Raw genomic sequence first — 26,690 nt, 5'->3', positions numbered from 1 at the left:
AGATTAGAACAACTAAGATCTGAACTGCCTAGGGGGTAGACAGGTCAACTGGGCAGGCTGAGACATTCCTGTGTGACTCTCCATCAACTGTGAGAGGGCAGCCTGCGTGGGTCTCCTCCCCCACCACAAATACCTTGAGCAAAAAGTTTACTCACATTGGACCCTACGTCCTTGTCTAGCAATCTTTCTCCCTCACACTCCTTTTTCTCCTTTATAATGGGGAATGTCTCCTCTTCTTGTTATCACTTTCTACTTTCCAACATCTACAGCAAACCCTCTGCCCTTAGTATTTCATTGGAATCACTTTTAATAAGGTCACTTGTGGCCAAATCTAAATATCAAGCTAAAAGGTGCCTGTCATGCCTTATCTTTTTTTTTTTTAACCTACCTGCAATGTGACATTGTCGACCACTCCATGTTGCCCTTTCCCTCTTTCTTCTATGATGATCAAGCTTATTTCATTTACCATTGACTATAACTTACACTTCAAGACTACAACTTACACTGAAGTTTTGCTTCTTTAATACCACAAGCTCATAGGAGTTACAATAACACAAAATTATACAGGCACAAAATATAATATATTTATATTTCAATTCAAATATCAAATCAGAATTCCCTGCTCTTGAGAATCTACCTAACTGCACATCTGGGAGTTGGTAACTACTAGCAGTTTGGTGTTTCTGCCTTTAGCTATTTCCTATACTTACATGAAGGTCTTGGTGTCTTAACCACCTGGGATAAGACATTTTATTTCATGTCCTCTTTCCTATAGCTGAAGAACCTTTAAAAATTACCACTTTTTTTTCAGTTTTTCCTTACTTAGATACTGTATGACAAATACATGCTCATAATACGCATGCTCACAGTAAGTCATCATAGGAGTTCATGTCTCTGCTCTATACATTCTATGATGATTTAAAGAAATTTAAATCTCTAACAGACAACTCTATATGCAAAAACTAACACATATGATAAGATTTCCCCAACACTACAGCAGTGAACAATATCACCAAACTAAGTTTGAGACATTACAACTGATTCTTCCCTCATTTAGACTGCTTTCACCCACTACATCTTGCCAATTTTATCTTCCAAATAAAATCTGAAAGACCCAATTCTCCTTTCCAGTCTCACATTTATTACCATAATTCATAATTTTTTGGTATAGTTGCCTTCTAGTTGGTTTTCCTTCCCCTCATCAGCTTTTGAACCTATCTCTAACTTTGCTGCCACAGAATTTTCTAAAAGGCAAATGGGAAAACAAAACCTTGCTGACATGCTCATGCCCTCAAAAGTCTTCTTTACCTTCAGAAAAGTTCAAAGTTCCAATAGGCGTGCAGGAGATACCAAGGGTTGATTCTTACATAATTTCAAAATTAGGTACTTGTCCAGGTTCTCAAATGCTTCCTCATTGGCCAATTTGCTAATTCCTTCTAAGTGTCACAAGGTTTCCTTGCTTTCGTGGCTTTTGACAGTTCTCTTCAACTCTCTTCCCTGATCCTAATCAATCTATACCCTGTTTTGATGCTTATTTGTCGAGAATCATTTTTTTGCATAATTTGTATATTCCCAGAAACTCTTCATTAGGGTGGTTTCTTCTAGATAACTCTACTAATGTTGGCTGCATTCCTAAAATATATCTTATTAAATATGCTGAAATTTCTTCATATGTTTGTGCTCCCATGAAATTGTGTTTTATTTCTATCTGTAATCTCAACACTTAGCACAGTTGCTGGCACCCAGTAGACACACCAGTCAATACGTTAAAGTATAATTCTGTTAATAGATATTAGACATTGTAACCAGTTTCATAAATTTTATAATACAAATTCTTTAACTTTTTGTTAAAACATGAGAAAATATGTGAAACTTTCTGTATCATTTAAAGAAAGAATTTTTATCCCATTATAACACTGATAATTTATAATTACAGTAATAGAATAATATTATTCAGAACGTATTCTATACTGAGTAAGCAATGCTTTCCACAAAGAACCCAGAAGATTCAGTATAATTTTACTGTAGGAATTATAACAAATAATTTCATAGAGAGCCATCTTTTATCTTTGTCAGTCATGGGGCTTGAACTTAGGACCTAGGTGCTATCCCTGAGCATTTTCGCTCTACTATTTTGAGACACAGGTCCACTTCTGTTTTTTAGGTGGTAAACTGGAGATGAGAGTCCCACAGATTTTCCTGCCCAGCCTGGCTGTGAACCATAATCCTTAGATCTCAGCCTCCTGAGAAGAAGCTACAGTTACAGATGTGAGCCACCAAGATCTGCCTAAAGCACTCTTTAAACAAAGAAATATCATTTGCATTTTCCAACTGAGCATCATATTTAATAAAATATGTTGGTTATACTTTAGAGAAACGAGGCCATTTCAATTTATATCTATTACAATAACACGATCTGATGTTGGTATTTAAGTACAATCCAATAAGTTCTATACACAGGTAGAGGACATGAAATACTCTGACAGGTGCAGGACAAAGCTCTGACCTTCTTTTTCACAGTATATGCACAGTAATTTCTATTGGTAAAGATTTTTCCAAATAAAAATTTAAAAATAAAAATAAATAAATGATAGATCACAATTACTGACAATGTTTTAGCTTACAACTATTTTATGTACTTTTCATGTATTAACTCATTTAATCATGATGAAAACAATCTCTGAGTAACTGAAGTTTGGATTGATTAAGAGTGTTTGTCCAAAGAAAGTACTTCTAGCTTAATGTGATTGATGAACTAAAAAATTACCAAAGAGAAACAAGAAGAAATGTGTTGGTATCCTGGGTGCCAGATAATGGGAGATAATGCCATACAGAAGCCAGACGTGAGCCTTTTCCAGTTCTACATGTTTTAAGATCTTGACTAAATGCTGAAAATTTATTTGTTTTATTTTTAATTTAATTTTTTGTGTTAGTGCTAATCCTGGTGGTTGAACTAGATGGTGTCCCTGAGCTTTTCTGGTCAATATTAGTGCTCTACCACTTGAAGCACAGCTCTACTTCTGAATTTTCAGTGTTTATTTTGCTTATGTGGTGCTGAGGAATCGAACCCAGGGCCTCAGGCATGCAAGGCAAGCGCTCTACCACTGAGCCACCTTCCCAGCCCCAATTTTCAGTGTTTAATTGGACATAAATTCATGGACTTTCCTGCCCTGACTAGCTTTGAGCCACGATCTTCAGATCTCAGCCTCTTGATTATCTAGGATTACAGGCGTGAGCCACCAGCATCTGACTCTGAATTTATTTTTAAAAATAAATTAAGTGCTAAAACAAATAGATCTTTCCTTAGGTACTAGAAACAATGAATTTTAATTCTGATGCCTAAGACTGACTTGTTTTTCCTACTGTATATAATGAATACATCTTCTACAAGCTACTACTTCCATACTATTTCCTCCCAAAATTATAAAACATATGTTCAAGAAAACCACTCAACTTTTGGCACATCAGATTGAAATGAGCTATTTCTAGACTATATTTCTAAAATAGCTAAATTCCCAGGCAATTTCATGAACATCTTAGAAGATGCTATGTTTATTTTGTTTGTTCTATATTAAGTCATGAAAATAATGTGGCATATTGTTTCTATAGCAAAAGATAAAACTTTGCATTGTTTTCACAGGTAGACAGTAGTGCATAACACAGATATGTGTATACTTGCTGAGAGGAGCTTCTTGAGAGCTATTCTGATTGTAATCATGAGATGTTGTTTACATTCACTCATGCTTCAGCAGATACCTGCAGTAACCACGACTCTGAATATTCTTTGCTCACTGACTCACTACAATGATATTCACTGTACCTTAGCTATATGACATGTGTTTCTTGTTTTTGTTGTTTTCTTCTGCTCTGCTGTCTTGTCCACAAATCTAGGTACACAATATCGCTATAAATTATGTTTTCATTTTTATGTTTTGAATACGCTCCCAACAATAAGTTTAGTATTATAAAATTAGGCAATAGTATAGAAGTGATAATTAAACAAAAATTAAATTAAATTTACATTAAATTTTATGAGGATAAAATATAGTAATGGTAATCATTATAATATCTTTTTTAATAGCAGGAGCAATGTAATTTATTTTAATTGTATGTGCTCCCAATCTTAGAGTTAAATCTTTGCTTAGTTCTATCTAAACTTTTTTCATTTTTATTTTTATATATATTTTATTGTAATGATACTGTACATAGCGGTTAAAGTTACATGAATAAGATAATGAGTACATTTCCTGTTGAGCATTGTTAGCCCTCCTTTGCTTATCCCCTACCTTCCTTTCCCTCTCCACCTCCCCAACCCCCCGCTACCGCACCTGAAGTTGTAAAGTTCATTTTCAACATAGTGTCTTGTACATATCATTGTTATAATGGATCAATCTGTATCCCTATTTAAACATTTGTTTTTTCCCTTCCCCTCCCAAATTAGAAAAATGTATACACAAGATGCAGGGCACCAGAATCAAATACAGTGAAAACGGGTTATACCATGGGGGGAGAGGAAGAACATACCAAAGAACAAATAAAATCACACAGTACCTTATAAATATGTTAAAAATAATAGCAAGAAAGAAAAATCCACTTGTGTCCCTATCTTGGGGTTCATTTCACTTAATATCATCTTATATGGTCATATGTACATAGCTTTTGAGCTCTTCTGCTTGTCTTAGACATATACTAGTTATTGCAAATAAGGGAAACCATGGGACCTATGTTTCTTTGAGCCTGGCTTACTTCACTTAATATAATTTTTTCCAAGTCTTTCCATTTCCTAACAAATGGGGAGATGTCAATCTTTCTGATGGAGACCATTATATATTATATTATATATATATATAATATATACATATGTATATATACTAGCTTTTCTTGATCCATTTATCTACTGAGGGGCATATGGGTTGGTTCCATATCTTAGCTATGGTAAATAATGTTGCAATAAACATAGTTGTGCTGGTAGCTGTAGTAAGGTCTTGTTTGTGATCATTTGGGTAAATGCCCAAAAGTGGGATTGCTGCGTCATAGGGGAGCTCTATGTGAAGTCTTTTGAGGAACCTCCATACTGCTTTCCAAAGTGATTGAACAAGTTTGTACTCCCACCAACAATACAGTAGGGTTTCATTATACTATCTTAAAGTAGTATATTACTCCATTATTTTCAAGTTCCTCTGAAATGGGTCATGTAGCATGATTCTAGAATGTGCTCAATCCAATATAGTAAGAAACAATCTTATTGGAAAAATGTCTCAGTGTTGATAGCTATGTATATCTGCTTAGATTAGACAGAGGACTAAGTAAAACTGGCATTCAGAGTGAACAACTTTGAAATATTTCCAAGGCCGGGCGCTGGTGGCTCACGCCTGTAATCCTAGCTACTCAGGAGGCTGAGATCTGAGGATCGCGGTTCAAAGCCAGCCCGGGCAGGAGAGACCGTGAGACTCCTATCTCCAATAAACCACCAGAAAACCGGAAGTGGCGCTGTAGCTCAAGTGGTAGAGCGCTCGCCTTGAGCTGAAGAGCTGAGGGACAGCGCCCAGGCCCAGAGTTCAAGCCCCACGACCGATAAAAAAAAAAAAAAAAAAAAAAAAATTTCCAAAACATAGCAAAGTTTCAAAGTGCAAGTGTGATCTAAGAGGACTTGTTAAGAAGTGAGGGTTATTATACTATCTCAATTTATCTACAAGAAGTGAAGCCAACGGTGTGGGGACTGTTACCCTTCTTTTACAGATGGAAAGGAAGTCTTATAGAGTAAAATGACAAAAGAAGCCTGGAACTCAAGTCTGGATATCTCCCAATCAATACTCTTGGTTTTTGCCATTACCACTTTCATTACAAAGTGAAAATTTTATTCACTGGATTTAAAGGAAAATAGTAAATTAAAATTGTCTTAGAAAGCCATGTGATTGAGGGATGAAGACATTTCTTTGTTAACAAAAAAAAATCTATACTTTCCTACTTTTGTTTTGATTTGTAAGGACATGAGTGGGAACATATTCCTTTGTTCTGGAAAAATTTAATAACAATATATTTCTTGCTGTAGAATTTCTTTGTTTTTTTTCAGGAAATTTCCCATGAACTTCTGTTGTGTGTTTTTTAAAAAAAACAATTATCAGCTGTATAGAAAAATTAGGCCAGAATTAAAACAAATAATAAACAGAAGGTTGGGTATTCCTTTCTCCTTATTTAATTACTCCCTAAATTGCTTACAAGGTTATTTAATTACAAAATGTGATGTTGAAATTTTACCAAAAATGGACTTCTCTACACATTATATGACTGAAGAGTATTTTTTAATATTTAATTAATTTATTCATCTATGCTAAGCTTAGTGCTTGTTAGGCAATGTGGTCTATTCCTGAGCTACATTCCAGCCCAAAGAATAGTTTTTATTTACAAAATAGAGATTTTTTTTAACTATAAGATTAAAAAACAAACATTTTGTAAAAAAAAAAAATACCCTTTGACTTTGATGATTAGCCATTAAAATCAGAAGTTTATTCATCTTCAATGAGAAATACAATATAACTACTGTGGATAATATTTACTAAAATGACTTTAAAGTGACTTTCTCCCCTAAACATAAAATAACTCAAGATCTATATAACTCAAGCTATATTTGAATGTCTTTCGTTTTTGGAGAGATTAAGAATTTTTTATGATATCAGCCAAATAGGCCTTACTTTTACCGTACAGAAATTTCCATGCACTATTCAAGGAACAATTCTCACTCCAAAAGGGCTTTACATTCTTAATGAAATACAGAAAACAAGTGAGTTCCTGTACTTTGTAGAGTATGCATCAATAGTATAAATGAACTATCCTCTTATTCTCAAACATAAAATATCATAAAACCATTTCTTCCAAGCATAAAACATTTGAAGGCCAGTAAGAAAGTATAACTTCACCTACAAATATTGAAACATACTGTTTTACCTAAAGAGGAGAAAAGGAATTCAGAATTTCTAACCCTTTGATATGTACGGGGAAAATAACTAGATGGCTCACAAAAAAAGAAAAAAACAAACAAACAAGATTTTCAGGTGATGACTCAAAAGTTTGGTCCCAATCAAATACTTATTGTTATTAAATAAATTATTCAATGTTAACAAATTAGTGTGCCATCTCCTGAAGCAAACTATTAATGTTATTAAATATTACTCAATATGTCAGTTTTTAAGGTATTATGTGTTTTCTTTTTTGTTGTTGTTTTTTCCTATCACACAAAGCCTAATAAGAACCAGTGTTTCTCAAGAGGGAAGAAATTCCATAGGTATTTCCTTGTTGTGTACATCCACAAGTCTTTTAAGGGACTAATGTTTTTGGAACAGGATTTGGCAACCTCTATACCACAATTGATCACATGTCTATCATTTCAACAGAAAGACTGTAAGAAGGTTAGTAAAGCCTTACTATATAGAATCTAACAATACAATTAACAGTTTTATATTTTAAAACGATGATGGTGATTAAACAGGGAAATCTAACAGTTTGATGATTTAATTTGGCCATAACATAGTATTGTGTCATCATTTTATATTAGCAAGTTATATAAATGAGTTGGGTAAATATGAGTCAAAAAAAGGGAAAGAAAGGAGAAAAATAATTTTATTCCAAAAATCTGATTATTTACTACACCAGGAAATTTCAGTTGAAATGGATGTTTACTGTATGGTATATGATTTAAATGATTGCCTAAAACAGTATTTCCTAGCTCATTTAAACATAGTAATTTATATGATTAGAGATCACAAATTATAAGAATTTGTGTAGTAATGAAGATGACCATGATTTAGACTGGAAAAAATATCCTTGGGGAAAAGATACAGGGAAATAAGAACATTTTGTATTCACACTGGGTTCCTTTGGAAGCAAGGATAAGGATAAAGAAGCAACAAAGCTTTTCTATACCAATAAATGTTATTCCATAAAGCAGTCTCAATTGCTCCATTAAGATATATTCCATTTTGCTAACCCACAGGATTAAGCCTTTTGTGCTAGCAGTAACTGTCAATACTCACAGTGAGAAGCAGGTAAACACTTTAGTATCAATTAATTATAATGATTACACATTCTCATAAGTGATCACCACAAATCTAGGAGTACTGACATCACCTCTAGAGTAAGAATCTATAAATAGGTATATAGATTTATAGAGAGAGAGACATAGGGGAGGAAGACTGGGGGGGTGGGAGGATGGGTAGGGATGGGTAGGGGAAACAAAGGAAGAGGCTACAATGCTTGATAAGAAATGTACTCATTATCTTGCCCATGTAATTGTAACCCCTCTGTACAGTATTTTCACAATTTTTTTATATATCCACACAAAACGAAAATGCTGGTAAGAAGGGCATTGGTGAATAAGCACTTACTAAAGTATGCACAGGCTGTAGGGTCATTATGGGGTGCTGGAAATTTCATGATCAAGATCAGAGTCCGTATTTACTGCAAGGACCATTTGCAGATCTTGCTTATTATCACAGAGAAAGGAGGATCTGAGATCAAATACTAGTTGAATAGTAATTCAGTGTGGCATAACAGACAAACAGGGATTCTTTCTTAGAGCACATGGAATAAAGCACATTCTTTCCTAGAGCACATCAAGTAATAGATTAAAATGACTCAAATGAATATTAGACATAAGAATTACAAGTAGTCAAATGGCAGCACTGCTAACTTATAGAGATATTAGTTTAAGCTGAAAAAAGAAAATTACTTGTGGTAATACTTGAAGAAAATATTTCTCATCATCTAGCCACTAAAAATTTTAATATAATTCATGGTAATGCAATGGTATTTCCCTATAAAGCATTAAAGTGATATTTTAGAACCTCTATTGAAAATTTAGAGTTGATAGTGATAAATGGTTTCTAGATAAATCTCCTTCCTCTTAACCAACAGCGAACACTTTTGATAAGATGGCTGGAGCTGAGGATGCAGCTGCACACAGACCAGATCAAAGCTAATTAGATTTTGTGGCAAACTGAACTCATGACCTAGACTTCCATAGTCATGATCTAACCTAATGGGCTAGAAGGGCACAGAACAAACATGCTGGCACTAGCTGCTTTCATTAATGCATTCTTGTACTTCATTGTTCTTATAATTTTAAAGGATCAACTTTCCAGACGTTACTTTCAAAGGTTTTAAAAATGAGTCAATTCATTCAACTTGTATCTCTCTTGGTGACCCCTAAGATCAGTAAGGAGACAGTTTAAGAATGTAACAGAAAATAGGCCGATTTTAGAGTCAGAAGAAATGTAAACAACCCAAGTACAAAATTAAAAAGCATAATTAGTGTGTTTATTTAGAGCTTATTATTTCTCCAATGGAAAAGAAAGCACTTCTGCTAAGCTAATTATCTCCATTTCACAGATTATAAAAGGTAAATACAAAGTCAGACCCTCAGAAGTAAGCAAAGCTAATCCTTCTTTTCACTATTAAAAAAGAAGGTATGCACAACTGTCACAAAGGCTATACAGTTAACTCCCTACATGCGCCCCATCCTTTCCCTAGCCACCATCTACCACACAGACATGACAGTTACAAACCCCCATTCTCAGGTTCCCCTGAAATCAAGCATTACTATGTGTCACAGGCAAAAAAGCAATAACAACTGGCAATATAAGTGACCTCTAGCAGTGTCTAGAAAGTTACTTATTTTCTGTGATAACAGAAAGGTCAAAGTGGCAGGCATCTCTTTTATTTGGTATAAATTCCAGTAAGTAATTTGGATTTATGATAGAAAATACAAATTCAGGGTCCAGGATGATCTGATTCTACACAGAAAATGGGGTGAAAATATTCACAGTGTGCACAAACTATGCAGAGTTGTAGATTCATTAGAATAGCAGCAATTTATAGGCTTCTTTTAAGAGATAGTCACCTAAATGTAAATAAAACAAAAGACATTCCCATTCAGGGAGGATTCTTTCTTTCTACTATTGAAAATATAAAAACAGTAAAAACAAACAGAGTTTGTTTGCTATGTCAGAGTTCTTTCTAGATTAAGGATAAGCTAACTACAGAGAAGGAAAGATAGGGTCAGTCTTGAAAGATCACCGGAAACAGGTGATGGGGGCTGGCAACAAAGGGGAATGCCTGTAATAGTGTCCTCACAGAGAAAAGGGAGAGAAAAACTCACACGTCCAAAGCAACTCACCCATCCAAAGCACAGAGACAGTGAAATACAATATTTGAAGGAAACACCTGAAGTTGCTTATGTCTATAACTAGTGGAAAGTGAAGCTTAGAGGTAGGAAAGGGAAAAATGCCAAAGCAAGCAAGAGATGTAGTATTGAGGCAGTGGTGATATAAGCAGACTCAGTGACCCAAAGTATTAAGACCCAATAGCAAATGTCAAAGAAAAGGTTGCTTTTGTTTTTGTTTATTATGTATCAGGTTGAGTGTTAGGTACCTAAATATTATAACAACATATATCACAACAACTCAACAAGATTATCTTCCCCCTCTTTCCATGAAAACAAAATAATAGCGAGCTCACAATATTAAAGTAAACATTTGTACAGGGGTAAACGCACTGTATTAAATATGTAAGGTCTTATCTACGTGGGTTTGATTACAGAAACTAATAAAGTATTCTCTAAATAATGAAAAAAAATATTAAAATAAAATAATCACTACAATTATAAAATTAATACATAGTTAAACCAAGATCTTGGTAATCTTCCTTCTCCTACTACTACCTACTAATAAGATATCCTATGTCATGTATTCTTGGGATAAATGGCATTACCTATGGAAAGAGTAGGTATAGAATAAAGAAAGCAGAATTACCGTGGGTTACTACACCAATACTAAAGGAAGGTAAGTAGAAGATTCAGTGAGAGAATTTTGATTCATTCAGGTAAATCCAAAAAGCTAGAAGTTACAAACAAAACACAAGTTGAAAAAACTTCTGAAGACTTGCAATAATTCTTAGTCACTTTATTTTTATAACATCCAGATTCTTTATCTCAAGTGTCTTAAAAGTCCCCAAATTTACAAATCTACATTAACAGTGATACAAAGGAGGTAAGTTAATAGAGAGATGTATATCAAGATTAGAAAATAAGACTTACTGCATTTAGTCACTTTTATAAAAAAGTATCTAAGTTAGAAAATATGTGGGAGAAACCAAAACTCCTCATATACTAGTTTTTACTAATTTACATAACTATCCATACAAGTTCCAGTTACATATTTAAAAAATGGGTTTTGTAGCTGGACACCAGTAGCTCACATTTAATCCTAGTTATTCAGGAGGCTAAGATCTGAGGATCTCAGTTCAAAGCCATCCTAGGCAGGAACATCTGTGAGACTCTTATCTCAATAAATTACCCCAGCCAGCAAAAAAAAAAGCCAGAAATGGAGCTAGGTTCAAGTGGTAAAACATTAGCCTCAGACACAGTGCCCAGGCCCTGAGTTCAAGCTCCAGGACTGGCACACAAAAAGAAAAGCTTCACAACACATTATTAAAATTTAGAAATCATGACATAAAATGTGTTTTTCTTAGTCTAAGGATATCTCCTAAAGGGTACATAATTATAATAATTTATAATTCTTCAAGAAAAATAAGCATAATTAACAAACATAGACAAAGCTTTCAAATTTTCAGTTTGATTTCAATAACTGCTCTAGTAAGAAATAACTGACTCAGAAGACTAAGTTCTGAGAACTGAGGTGTAAAAGTCAACGCAGGCAGATAAATCGAAGAGACATGCATCATTAATTAGCCAGAAAAAAAAGCCAGAAGAGGCGATAGGGCTTATGTGGCAGAGCTCCAGCCATAGGTGAAAAGACCAAATCAAAGAACGAAGCCCAAAATTCAAGCCCAATGACTGCACCACTGCCATCACGACCAACAACAATAAAAACAACAAGGAAGCAATCTGGGATCAGAGGGGTATATTATTTCTCTCTTAAGGAGGGAATGGAAGAGGCCTACACATACAAACTTACATTGCTCCATTGGTGTAGACAGTATCGCTTCCTTCCACATACTGCACCTGAGCTGGATAGACATGTTGTACCTGCTGCACAGTCTGCACCTGCTGTACCTGAAAAACAAATGTCAAGACTATAGTAAGAGGCAGGCAATACACAGAAACAATACACAGAACTAGATTTACCAATAGGTTTTTCCATAGCATGTAAGTATACGAATGGCCCACAATGAAGATTATGAAATTCATGCTTATTTCAAGACAAGCAGAGATTGGGTCTAGATCAACTGTAGCATTTGTTTTAAATCAGTTCCATAGTAGTCTTACAGGCATGTATGGATCTGTAAGCTTAAAAATGTTCTAGTTTAAAATCATGAAACTTGCTCATTCATTTCATAATTTATGAAATCCTATTCCATTTTATTTCATAAGACTAGATTCATTTTTTAATTGAACAAAACCATAATGAAAAGTTACAAAAACTCAAGCATGGAGAAATAGTTTATTCCATTCTTGAATCCATTCAACTTTTTTTCCAAGATAAATTAATGGTCACCAGCTCCCTCCTGTTTATTTAAATGCAGTTCCAAAGATAATATAAACATCTCAATTTGTTGTGTCTAAAAGATAAGACTTGTTTTCTGTGAGTGTGGCAGTTGGGAGTGAACTGAGGACCTCACATTCACTATGTAGGTGCTCTACAACTTGAACCATGTTTCAGCTTTTTTTGCACTATTTTCTGGGCAGTGTCTTACTTTATGCTTGTGGCTGGCCTTGGGTATTTGTCTTTCTACCTATGCTATCCTCCAAAGATGGGGATGACAGACACAAGCCACTGAAACCATCCACTGTAGTTGGGATAACAGGCATGGGCCACCATACCCAGCTATTAGATGATCAGCTATAGTCTCAATTTCTTTATGCTTCAAACTGCAGCCCCCATATCTCTGTCTACCACACAGTCCAGCCTTGAGCCACTAGTCAAGAACTGCTTTTAAAATGAATTTAAAATACAAACCACACATAAAAAAATTAACAAGTGCTAAATATCCTCTGAAATTCAGTCACTAATCAAATTTCTGTCATCATTCCAATAACTTTGTAAGATTGATTTGTTCAATTTAGAGTCTTAACAAGGTCTACACAAAACATATGATTAATATTTTCTTTCCTTTTAATCTCAAACCCTGCCCCATTCTTTTTTATTTTTTTGTACCTTAGTTCTTGAAGAAACTGGATCATCTACTTAAATTAACCACTAGAATTCTAGATTTGGGTAGTAACATCACTCGACTGTTATTTAACATGTCATTCAAATCTCCCTCCCTCACCCTTCACCCCAAAAATGGCAGTGTTAAAATTGATCTAAAGGGTCATCTAGAAGTTCTTAGCTGGATTCGTCTAATTAATTCATCTAATGAATGGTTTATAAGAGAATACTAATAGTCATCAAAACATTTTCTAAAGATATTTTGATAAAAAAAAAAAAACTTAAGGTGTCCTAATTCTAATCCTGTTTTAAGTTAGTAGCTTCTTATAAGGAACAAGTTCCTTCAATTACTTAGTTACTTTAAAATATGAGCATATAGAAAGACTAGGACAAATAATGATTCTTTTATTTTTCTATGGTGACTTTATGTCTTTCTCTGCAAAGAGGACCAATATGCTTTTATTTTATTTTAATGAAAGAAGTTGAAGGTGGAGTTTAAGTGGGAGAATATCTGCTTAGCAAGTAAGGCCCTGAGTTCAAATACTTTTCCAGCAGACATCCACTAAAGATTGTGAGAGATGTTTTGCTGAACAAAATAGTATCAGATGACAATTATTTATTCTGTTTAAATTACTAAATTTAATTTCTCTCTAATCAATGTCTAGACATTTATGAATATTTTCAAACATACCTTCTCTACTCCCTTGTAATCAACCATTAAATTTTTGCATGTTCATGTTACCTTCTCATATGGCTAACTGGTTTTCTCTACCTAAATTCTCTCCTCAACCAATCTACTACTTCCTTCCAGGCCTGATTAAAAATTTAGTTTCTTTGACAAGGGGTGTAGCTCAGTGGCAGTCCACTTGTATTACCATTCACAAGGTACAAGGTTTGATTTTTAGTTTCTCTCAAAAGGTCTTCAGCAACTCATTATCCCATTTGAGACTATCCTGTCTTTGAGTACCCAGGACTCATCAATACTAACTTATATTCCCATACTGTAGGCAAAATACATTAATTTGGAAATAGCATAATTAGTTTTAAATCCTGTGAGATACTGGCTGTTTATATATTAGTGTGGTCAGTTTATTTCTTTTCTTTTCTTTTCTTTTCTTTTTTTTGTCAGTCCTGGCGCTTGAACCCTGGGCTTGGGCGCCGCCCCTCAGCTCTTCAGCTCAAGGCAAGAGTTCTACTGCTTGAGCCACAGCACCATTTCTGGTTTTCTAGTGGTTTATTGGAGATAAGAGTCTCAAGGATTTTCCTGCATGGACTGACTTTGAACCATGATCCTCAGATCTCAGCCTCCTGAGTAGCTAGGATTATAGGCGTGAGCCACTGGGCGCCCAGCTAGTTTCTTTCTTTAAGTAATAATTCCCTTTGCATAACATAAGAACATCTAATGAGGGACTTTTTCTGGAGATGTAAAGCAATTGCATATAGATAAAAGCATATTTCTGGCCTATATGATAACCACAGTAAACAATGAATAATCGGTAAAACTGTCTATTAAATGCCTAAAAAAATAAGTAATGTGGGCTGGGAAGGTGGCTCAGTGGTAGAGCACTTGCCTTGCATGCATGAGGCCCTGGGTTCGATTCCTCAACACCACATAAGCAAAAAAAAAAAAAAAAGCCGGAAGCGGTGCTGTGGCTCAAGTGGTAGAACGCTAGCCTTGAGCTAAAGAGCTGAGGGATAGCACCCAGGCCCACAGTTCAGGCCTCATGACCAGACCCCCCACCAAAAAAAAAAGTAATGTCTTTTATATCTGTGCAAATGTCATCTTTATATTCTAATTGGTTTAACCCATACACATCAAGGATCCTTTAAAATAAGCTGGGTGCTGGTCTCATGGCTGTAATCCTAGCTACTCAGGAGGCTGAGATCTAAGGATCACGGTTCAAAGCCAGTCTAGGCAGGAAAATCCTTGAGACTCTTATCTCCAATAAACCATCAGAAAACCCGAAGTGGAGCTGTGGCTCAAGTGGTAGAGCACTAGCCTTGAGCTGAAGAGCTGGGGGACAGCGCCCAAGCCCAGAGTTCAAGCACCACGACCAACAACAACAACCAACAAAAAATAATAATGTAATTCTATAATTAAAGTTAAAATCAAACAGAAAAATGTAAAGAATCTTGGAAAGGAAATATGAGGAGATGTAGGCTAATTTATTAAGGACAGCAATATTTAATTACAACTCTGTCAAATGGAGACTGTGTAGTTAGTGTAAAAACAAGGCAAGGTTCTTCACATAATCTACAAAAGTAATAAAGTAAATAGAAGACAAAATTAAATAACTAAACACTAAATTACAATTTTAATTATTATATAGCCCTTTTTTTCTGCCAATCATTAGAAAAACTGGACTTAAGATGGTCTTTTTTGTTGGTGGTGGTGGTTATGGTGCTCGACCTGAGGGCCTGGGCACTGGCCCTGAACTCTTTTGCTCTACCACTTTGAGCCACAGCTCCAATTCTTTCTGCCTGGGATGGCTTTGAGCCGCGATCTTCAGATCTCTGCTTCATGAGCAGCTAGGAATACAGGCAGGAACTACCAATGCCTAGATTAAGATGATCTTAATACAATTTAGGTGAGGAATGAACATGTACACATATTTTATAGTTTGAAAAGACATTCTTTTTAAAGGCATGAAGAGGGAGGAAGCAGAAAAGAGAGACTGAAAGGACAGGAAAGGAAAAAAGAAAAAAAAACAAATATATCTATTTTATGTACATATGTCTCATCTCACCAATGAGAAATTCAGATTTTGAAAGAAAAATCCTTATTTTTCAACTTCGTCATTGGATTTGGTTTGTTTGGCAGTGTTGCCATGTTTATGAGTAAGATAAATTGGAAAGCTATAGAATTGATGCCTTGTACCTGAAATTCAAGTCAGTCAGTTCCAAGAAGATCTCTGTATACAGAGAGAATTAATCTGGAGTTATAATTCAAGTCATATAAGGGAAAATGAAAATGCTATAATTACAGCCCTTCTCTGTAAGCAGTAATACACATAGAGAGGTAATTTTTTTTTTTTTTGCTTTTTTAATTGTTGTTGGTTGTGGGACTTGAACTCTGGTCCTGGGTGCTATCCCTGAGTTCTTCAGCTTAAGGGAAACACTTAAGGGAGCCACAGTGCTACTTCCAGTTTTCTGGAAGATAAGAGTCTCATGGACTTGGTTGCCCAGGTTGGCTTTGAACTGTGATCCTCAGATCGCAGCCTCCTGAGTAGCTAGGATTACAAGGCATGAACCACCAGTGCCCGGCTTTTTTTACATATTATTATATTCCAGAAGCCCAGTGCAAGTAAAAATAGTGGAAATATTTCATAATTGCCTAATGATTAAATATTTTTGCACCAATTAAAAGAAACATCCAGTGAATATTTATAAAATTTGTAATATCTTCTAATATAAATAAGTGTCTCCTAAGAAACTTAATGAACTCAGCAAGAAATACCTATTATTCCAAAGTGAACTGTTAATACTATTTAATGTAGCATTAAAAACCACAGGTGAAGTTCCCTGCTAGTTTCTGTTTTTAATAGCTGTGACTAAATATATTCAAATATTACTTAGTATTATAATATAAAACATTAATTTCTGCTCAAGTATTTGCTGAATTCTTACAGATTACAAACATTTTATTTTAATTGTCATTAACTTGGTGCAAGAACTACTTGGGAAGGCTATTTGGGAAACTACCAGCTCAAAGACTTTTCACTACCATTCCACAAATCTTAATTTCCTACCTATCCTAGTAAAATTTTAAATTCAAACATTGTTGCTATTCACTACATCTGGGCCTTTAAAATAAAGTCTATAAAACTAAATTTATCTCATTTCACTGTCATCTCCAAAATAAATGGCCAGAAAGGATAACTAAGAGAATTAACTATTAAATATTTTCTAGTATTCTCAAAATTTAATAAATACAGATGGCCAAAATGTCGACTAAAAATATATGAACAATGGTAGAATAATCAGGAATATTCAACTTTTTTATGTTCAATGAGTAAAAGTCACCTAAATATACCAAAGTGAAAAGAGCATTGTGATAAACTTTTAAGAATGTAACTTTGGCAAAGTAGCAGGTTATAAAATTAACCCCCAAAAATCAATGGCTTTTCTGTATGCCAACAATGAGAAAAGTGTGGCTGAAATTAGGAAAGCAACTCCATTTGTAATAGCCCCACAAAAAATAAAATACCTAGGAATTAACTTAACTAAAGAAGTGAAGGACCTCTATGATGAAAACTTTAAAATCTTAAAAAAGGAAATCAACACAGAATTTAAAAAATGGCAAAACCTCCCATGCTCCTGGATTGGAAAGATTAACATTGTGAAAATGGCAATTCTTCCCAAGGTTATCTACAAATTCAACGCAATACCTATCAAAATTCCAACCTCATTCTTCAAGGAAATAGAAGAGGCAATCCAAAAATTCATATGGAAAAATAAAAGACCCCGAATAGCAAAAACGCTCCTCAACGGAAAGAACACTGCTGGAGGAATATCAATACCAAACTTCAAACTCTACTATAAAGCCATAGTAATCAAAACAGCTTGGTATTGGCATAAGAACAGACCTCAGGACCAATGGAATAGAATTGAAAATCCAGAAATGAACCTACAGACCTATAGCCATCTAATCTTCGATAAGGGAGCTAAAACAATAGAATGGAAGAAAGACAACCTCTTCAGTAAATGGTGCTGGCAAAATTGGTTAACTACATGTAGAAAATTAAAGCTAGATCCTTATATATCACCCTGCACCAGAATCAACTCCAAATGGATCAAAGACCTTGAACTCAAAGCAGACACTCTGAAAACATTACAGGATGGAATAGGAGAAACCTAGGTCTCCTTGGCTCAGGCCAAAATTTTCTGAATAGAGACCCGGAAACACAACAAATCAAAGCAAGGTTGGACAAATGGGATTGCATAAAGTTGCAGAGCTTCTGCAGGGCAAATGACATAGCTAGCAAGATCAATAGAAAACCCACGGATTGGGAGAAGATCTTTACTAGCCATACAACGGACAAGGGTCTCATATCTAAATTATACTTGGAACTCAAAAAATTAAACCCCCCAACAACAAATCCTCAAAGAAACAACTGCCCAATAAATAAGTGGGCGAAAGACTTAAAGACAAACTTCTCTGAAGAAGAAAGAAGGATGGCCAATAGACACATGAAGAAATGTTCAACATCCCTAGCCATAAAAGAAATGCAAATCAAAACAACATTGAGATATCACCTCACTCCAGTTAGAATGGCAAAAATCAAGAACTCTAACAACAACAGATGCTGGAGGGGATGTGGACAGAAAGGAACTTTACTTCATTGTTGGTGGGAACGTAAACTTGTTCAACCACTTTGGAAAGCAGTATGGAGGTTCCTCAAAAGACTTCACATAGAACTCCCCTATGACCCAGCAATCCCACTTTTGGGCATTTACCCAAATGTTTACAAACAAGACCACACTAAAGCTACCAGCACAACTATGTTTATTGCAGCATTATTTACCATAGCTAAGATATGGAACCAACCCAGATGCCCCTCAGTAGATGAATGGATCAAGAAAATCTGGTATATATACACAATGGAATTCTATGCCTCCATCAGAAAGAATGACATTGCCCCATTTGTTAAGAAATGGAAAAACTTGGAAAAAATTATATTAAGTGAAGTAAGCCAGGCCCAAAGAAACATAGGTCCCATGGTTTCCCTTATTTGTAATATCTAGTATATGTATGAGTCAAGCGGAAAAGGTCAGATAATGTGATGTCAGGAAAATGAACCCTTAGATGTGTATTTTAATGTTTTTTTCTTTCATGCATGTGTTTCTAACGCATTTATAAGATTATCTCTTTGTTGCTTTGTATGTCCCTCCCCCACAGTATAACCCCTGCTTTCACTATATTTGATGTCAGTATAACTAGTGGAGGAGATGGGAAAAACCAGTTCTATAAGGATACAGGTGGACCTGTTGCAACAATGAGAAGCACAAGTTGTCATGTCCAAAACGAGCTTTACAATGTCAGTGCGGTGGGGGGGGGGGGGGGAGGAGGGCGAAGGAATAGGATTGGGATGGGGGGGAGGGGGGAGGCTGGGAAGGGATGTGAAGGGTAAACAAAGGAGGAGGCTGCAATGCTTGGTAAGAAATGTACGCATTATCCTGCCCATGTAATTGTAACTCCTCTGTACAGTATGTTCACAAATTAAATTAAATTAAATTAAAAAAAAATGTTGGCAATAACGAGATCTAATTACAAAACCTTTTATCAGAAATTTATTTTTTCTGCCAATGGAACAAAAAAGAATTCTTCATGATGCAAATAAATGCAACTATGTATTTATAATCAATCATGGAAACTAGATGATTAAGAAACAGCACTTTTAGCCGGGCACAGGTGGCTCACGCCTATAATCCTAGCTACTCAGGAGGCTGAGATCTGAGGATCATAGTTCAAAGCCAGCCCGGGCAGGAAAGTCCATGAGACTCTTATCTCCAATAAACCACAGAAAACCAGAAATGGTAGAGTGCTAGCCTTGAGCTCTTTGAAGAGCTCAGAGACAGTGCCCAAGCCCAGAGTTCAAGCCCCAGCACCGACAAAAAAAAAAAGAGGAGAAAAAGAAACAGAACTCTTATACAAACACTTAAAATGAATGGAAGCAATTTATCCTGCTATTAAAATGTAGTATGCACTTGCTTACTTTGTATAAATTTTCATAATTTTATTATTTATAAAAGAAGTGAATAACAAAACAAATTATACACCACAAGGAAAATGTGCTAGTTTAAAAGAATCAATTAGTACATTTTGCAAATTGTGACAAATTTGTACAATGTTATCTTGAATGTGCTTCAAGAAAAACAAAATGAATCATACTTCAAAACATAAAATTTTCAATAATAAATGGAATCATTTATTAATTCATAATCATTTAAGTATATTTGTAAAAATTTCTTCATTTGTCAAATCTCCATTGCCTTGCTTATATAGCAGCTTTTCTTAGACACCTAGTTAGCATTAACACCGCACCTTAGCTCTAAGAACTGTCAAATGCTGCACTAATCTATTCTAACAGATAAAATAGATAGAAAATTCACAATAAATCCCTTTGGAAAAAATCTTAAATAACTGTTAAAAGCTTCATTAAGGTCAAATTTAAAGTATGTATAAAAGATAGTAAAAGACCTTTTAGAAAATTTTAAATGGGATATAATATTTTAAAAGTTATGTTAGAGGCTCTCAAGTAACTGACCAAATGTGTCCCAGAGATAAAAATGGCCCACATATTATTAGGTATTAATAACAGAGTAGCAGGTAAGAAAGATATTCAGAGTAGTAAAAAGAGAGTAAACTAGAATGAGAAGGGTTATTTGTAAAGAGAGAGTAAATTAGAATGAGAAAAGTTATTTTTAAGAACATAAAAGGAACAGAACTCTCCAAATATTTTTATACCAGTAAATTGTAGGGGAAAGAACTGAGGAAATGTAAGTCAAAAAGGGTTCACATATTAGAAGGGAAGATGGGAGAAGATAAAAATTAAAAGAAAAGCCTGGAGGTGGCTCAGGTCTGTAATTCTAGCTATCCAGAGGGTTGAAATCTGAGGATCTGGGTTTGAAACCAGGGTGGGCAGCAAAGTCTGCAAGGCACTTTTCTCCAATTAACCAGCAAAAGGCTGAAAGTGGAGGTACTGCATAAGTGATAAAGCATCATCAGCCTTGAATGAACATGCATCCCCATAACACAGGAAATTTTAAAAAGGGAAAGAAAAATGACTGATTTGCTCAATAGGCAGGGTGTTAGAAAAATAGAAATCTTGGTGAAAAGTAAATGAATCATGCTACTGGTTATTTAGTAAAACCTTCACAAGAACAAGTCCAACAGCTATTGTGAATTATCAGTGGGCACTGTAGGTAAAGGTTGTTTATGTCTTCATTAATCACACAGTGAACAGAAAGCATGATTAAGAGATAGGATGGTCAGCAAGGTTTCAGGGACTCAGGGGAGTTTCTTAAATTCTGTCTTAGGCATTTACTCACCTAGAATATTTAACGGCAATCACAAAATTAAAAAAAGAAACATGAAAGATAAAAAGGGACAATTAAGGAATAAACACAACACTTACAGTGGACAGATGGTAAATTTAGGTAACAGGCAGGAGTTAATATGTTTAAATTACATATATATGTATGAAAATGTTATACAAAGTAATATCAAATAAAAAGTATCCAACAAAAGTAAATTGGTGACTCATTTCAAAGCCTCCTACAAGCTAAGTCATTTACTTTAAGTGAAATAAACTCTATTGATAGCAGCCTGTGATTCAGAACAGTGTGTCTTCCCCAGGATTAGGGCATGGAGAGGGTAGTGACCTACCAAGAAAAAGCAAAGTAAATTTCCTGGCATTAACAAAAAGTCTTATTTTGGTCAAAATGATAGAAATTGGATACACTCGCTTCTCAAAACCCATTGAACTCTATCAATTAAATATATGTCTAATTACAAATGCTTATTACAATTTAAAGGTCAAGGAAATATGTACATATAATATTTGTCTTTCTCCATTACATATACAATGTTTTGTAGAATTCAATACCAACTGAGATTAAATGTTTATTTTATTTTACATGTCCAGATCAGTGACTCATTATTTGTGTGTGTGTAGGTATGAGCACGTGTGTGTGTGTGTGTGTGTGGTGTGTGTGTGTGTGTGTGTGTGTGTGTGTGTGTGTGTGTGTGTGTGTGTGTAAGAGGTGGATGTTTCACTTTAAAGTGAAACAGGGATTTATTAAGTTTTACATAATATCATGAAGATATGAATGTAAGATAAAACTTATGGGGGGTATTACCCAAGAATATAATTAAAAGTAATGACTTTTCAAACTATCATTAACAAAAGTGAATTTTTATTGACATTAAATAATTACTAAATTATGTTGAACTGCTTATGGCAAAAAGCTGATTACCAAAATGGGATTTTAATACTTGTACTTGCTCTCAAGGATAGTGTTTTTTAAATAATAGAGTTACACCTTTATAGTGCATTGTAGTTTTTTACTGTTTTTTTTAATTACGATGTTCCTGTTTATAGTGTTAGCAATACAATCTTCTTTTCTCCAATGAAGTATAAAGGATAAAGCAAATAAATTTAGACACAAAATAATACAACCAATTCATTTTCTGTAGCATCAGAGTTAATTTGTACTCCTTAATTTTAATCATGTATATTAGAGGAACATGCTTAGGATTAAATCAGTGTTTCCACTTATATAGCTCTAAAACACATTATAATAAGTATCAGATAATTGATACAGATATGCTTTGAATTCAGGGATAATTTCAGTGATTTGTATAATGAATCTTTTAAATTTCAATGCAAGGTAATGATGATAAATTATTAATCAACTAAGCAGTTTTATATGTGGCCAGAAATTTAAATTATGTAATACTTCACGTTAATAAATGTATCATTTTAAAAAAGTAGTTATAGCAAATAGACTCATCAACTTAAGTAACATGAACAGAGCTGGAGGAAGTCCAGGACATAGTACTATAAATTGCTGAATGATTGATAAATGGATTAACAAATGCAACATAACATGATTCAAGTTAGGCGAGAACAGAAGGCTGGTGTAGGAAGTACTATTTGTCTTTATTCAAACAATTTAAGTAATACTAAAAGGAAAAGACTTTCGCTACTCTCCGCTCTGAAAAGGTAAGTTCAACTGTCACCTTAAAGGACTATGTTTAGCGACAAAGAACCACTGCCTCTGCAGTTTGAAGATTACAGAATCTAATACAAAACCTGACTAGAAGATACATTTCTTAAAATGTTCAGCATCAAAAGAAAATACAGAAGCAATTTCTACATCTAACACAGGTACAGTAAACGCTGTGGGGGTCATTTCCATAACACATGCAACTTTATCACTCTTTGTATAAAGCCCATCTTCTCACTAACGCATCTATCTTTGGATTGGGGGGCGGCAGTAGTAGGGCTGGGAGATTTCTCAAACCTTTAGCTATATGATTACCTGCCAATTAGCAAGAGATGCCAGAAAATTCCCCACTCCCATGCATACCCCTCTCCAGTGGCTGGCAGGAATCCGTGTGTACATAGGCTTCCTCACTCTCAGAGTTGGATAACTCTGAAGTGTGTTCTTGCACTTGCTTCTGAATTTCTTACTCACCTCCAATTATCCACAGTCTTCTACAGCAATTAAATCTATATCAATAAAGTCCTTTCCTATCTCCTTTTAGTGATATTCTACTGGTGCTGGTTTCCAGGGATCACCTCCCCCCAAAATCTACTTCTCCAATTCTTCTCGCAAGCCTACTTCTTTAGTATACCACAAAAGCAACATCCACACTATTTATATGTAACAATTCTTACATACTAATATCCTCCTATGTACTTAGTTTTTAAAATAATTCCTCCATTTTACTTAAATTTTGTTGTAAAGCCTTCATAAGAAAACTATAACTTTCATTTTAATAATGAAAAAATAATATCAAAACAATTTAATAGTAGTCATGTATGGTAGCCTGTAATCTGGAAGTGCCTATAAGGAGTGGCAAATATTTGAAAAATGTTACACATTTGCTTGCACCAAACTGACCTCACTGAGGCCTCCAAGCAAGCAACAGAATGGAAGAGGAAATAATTTTTCACATTCTGTGATGAGGGAGAGCTCCTCAAAGCCCTTTCCTACTGTCCACTGATACTGGGTTGAATTCAGACACCTAAAATCACTTCTTATTCCACTAAAGCATATATTCGAGACTTTAAAAAATACCACAGCCACCAGACAACCATAAAAAAGGACATTCACAACAATTAGAGATCTTTCCTGATTATAGTTTTTAAACGCTACTAAATAGTTTACACTTCTAATTTCCACTGTAGCTGTGACCAAGGCAATTCATTTCTCTGAAGAGTCTTGCTTCAACCTTGTAATCAGAAAATCAAAGTAGAAATGTGTTTTCCTTTTCTGTTATGCTCTTGCAGGGCTAAAAGGGGTCAGGTAATGTAAAGCTCTAGAATTTCCAGCCTCATTCCTCCAAAGAGGCTCTAAGAAAATCAATTTTATATACACTTGTTACAAGGAGAAGAAATTAAGAGACAGAAGATAGAAATTAAGAGAGTAGGTAAAAAGGGGAAACAAAAGAAAAGAAAAAAAAAACTGACTTTAAAACATACAGACACCGCCTGGAGCCGATGGCTCACACCTGTAATCCTAGACACTCAGGAGGCTGCAATCTGGAGGTTTGCAATTTGAAGGCAGCCCAGACAGAAAACTCCTTGAGAGTCTTATCTCCAATGAACCACCAAAAATGGGAAGTGGCCCTGTGGCTCAAAGTGGTAGAGCTTTAGCAGAAAAACTCAAGGACAGTGCCACCAAAAGAGTCTACTAACACATGGATTTTTTTTTTCTTTTGGTCGGTTGTGGGACTTGAACTCAAGGCATGAGAGCTTGAACTCTGGGCCTGGGCGCTGTCCCTGAGCTCTCTGGCTCAAGGAGAGCACTCTACCACGTGAGCCACAGTGCCACTTCGGTTTTCTGATGGTTAACTGGAAATAAGAGACTCACGGACTTTCCTGCTTGGACTGGCTTTGAACCACGATCCTTAGATCTCAGCCCCGAGTAGCTATGATTACAATCATAAGCTACTGGTACCCGGCTTGGAATTTTTTTTTTAATGTGGTATATCACTACACTGAAATATTATTGAGTATTAAAAAGAAGAATCTTGTGATACATGCTATAAATTGATGAACTTTTAGATTATTATGCTAAATGAAGTAAACCAATTACAAAAAGACTGTAGAATTAATGTACATGGGTCATCAGAATACACAGATTTTTTTAAACAAAACTAGAACAGTGGTATCCAAAGAGCCAAATAATTGTAATATGTATAGAGTTTCAGTTTTCAAAGACGAAAAAAATTCTGCTTACATAACAATGTATGTGTATGTATATATATATATATAATATATATATATATACATATACACTTAGCTGACCACTTAAGATGGTTAAAAAGATAAATTTTACCACCATTTTTTAAAATACAGGATTAAAAAAACCCAAGACATGGGACTAGAAGACCCTTATGATTTTTTCCAGTTGCATAGTTGGAACTAGCACTGAAAACAATTACATAATTTATCACTCATGATACAGGGTTCATAAACAGAACACAAAAGTTATTTATCTCATAAATTTTGTCCATTATATTTGCAGTATGTATATTATAACCATCAATCTCTGTGATTTAAGGAATGAATTCTACTGACTGAAACTTATGCTCTCCCAGAAATCCATTCCCTAAATACGAACTAAACGTTGAAAATCATATGGTCAAATAGAAAGTTGTATAAATTTAAGATTACTGTTAACCCCTCCCCCAAAGCTGTCCTGTCCATTCTAAAGGTGATTAACTCCCAATATGGATGAAGAGCAGGTCTTCACACTGTCTCCGCGTCCCAATGAGGAAGACTGTGGCAGCCTCAGCCATGGTTAGAGCTATGGCACTTATTAAAATTGATCAAACCAGCATATCATCTACCCAGAAATTCTCTGGTTTCCTAATAGAAGCTGATAAGATTTCTAAAATAAATAAATCTTATATCATTCCAATGTAGTATTACTGCAAATGTATAACTTCATTTACTTCATTATTACATTTTCTTAGTTTGTATTCCCTTTGGTTTAAAAACATTTAAAGATCAATTAACACCTGCTTAACTGTATTTATAGAAAGCTAGATAGATAGGCACACATTTAGTAACTGCTTATATTAATAAAAGTGGAAGTGAGAAAAAATGATTAATGAGCAAAGATATGAAAATATACATATAGGCTTAGCAATAAGCACATCAGAAGAGGTTAGCCTGTGCTGTGCCCCATACCTGTAATTCTAACAGGTAAGGAACCTGAGATCAGGAAGAATGAGGAAGCCAAGGCAAAACATAAAGCGAAACACAAAAAGATGCAATCCAATTAATAACAGACTGGGCTCACTGTTAGACCCAACTAAGCAGTATGGAAAAACTGGCCTGGGGGAAAAATGTGGGGCCATATTAAAAAAGAAAAGAAAAGAAAAAAGAAAGAAAGCTGAAGGGCTGGAAGGGCCAGGTTGATGATTTAATCCTAGAACCCAAGCCACTCAAGAGTCTGAATCTGAGGATTGTGGTTATATGTCAGCTTGAGTTAAGAAAAAGTCTGTGGGACACTGTCTCCAATGAACCAGCAAAACTACTACTGCTGAGTGAGGTATGACTCAAGTAGTAAGCATTAGCCCTGAGGGAAAAAGTTAAACAAGAGCTTGAGGCCGAGTTCAAGCCACTGTACCAGCACACAAAACAAACATAAAACAACAACAAACTCGTAAAGGATAGCTGAAAGGTTATAGCATCTTGCCTGGCTAGCAACAAGGCCCTGAGTTCAAACCCAGTATCACCAAAGAAAGTAAGAAACACTAAACATCATTAGTCATCAGAGAAATAA

At 34.9% G+C, this 26,690-nt stretch overlaps 1 protein-coding gene across 7 annotated transcripts in view; it reads right to left on the bottom strand.

Moving 5' to 3' along the window:
* Nucleotides 1-26,690, bottom strand: part of Rfx3 (regulatory factor X3) — a 239,868-nt gene that overhangs the window by 90,027 nt on the left and 123,151 nt on the right. For all 7 annotated transcript variants that reach the window (XM_070035668.1, XM_070035669.1, XM_070035665.1 and 4 more), the window contains one exon: nucleotides 11,970-12,067. In XM_070035668.1, the coding sequence (XP_069891769.1) occupies nucleotides 11,970-12,067 (98 nt within the window). The remainder of the gene's footprint in view (nucleotides 1-11,969; nucleotides 12,068-26,690) is intronic.

The sequence above is a fragment of the Dipodomys merriami genome, unplaced genomic scaffold (assembly GCF_024711535.1).
Source record: "Dipodomys merriami isolate MVZ:Mamm:240054 unplaced genomic scaffold, mDipMer1.0.p SCAF_26, whole genome shotgun sequence".
NCBI classification, from domain to species: domain Eukaryota; kingdom Metazoa; phylum Chordata; class Mammalia; order Rodentia; family Heteromyidae; genus Dipodomys; species Dipodomys merriami.
This window is presented reverse-complemented; position numbering and strand designations above follow the sequence as displayed.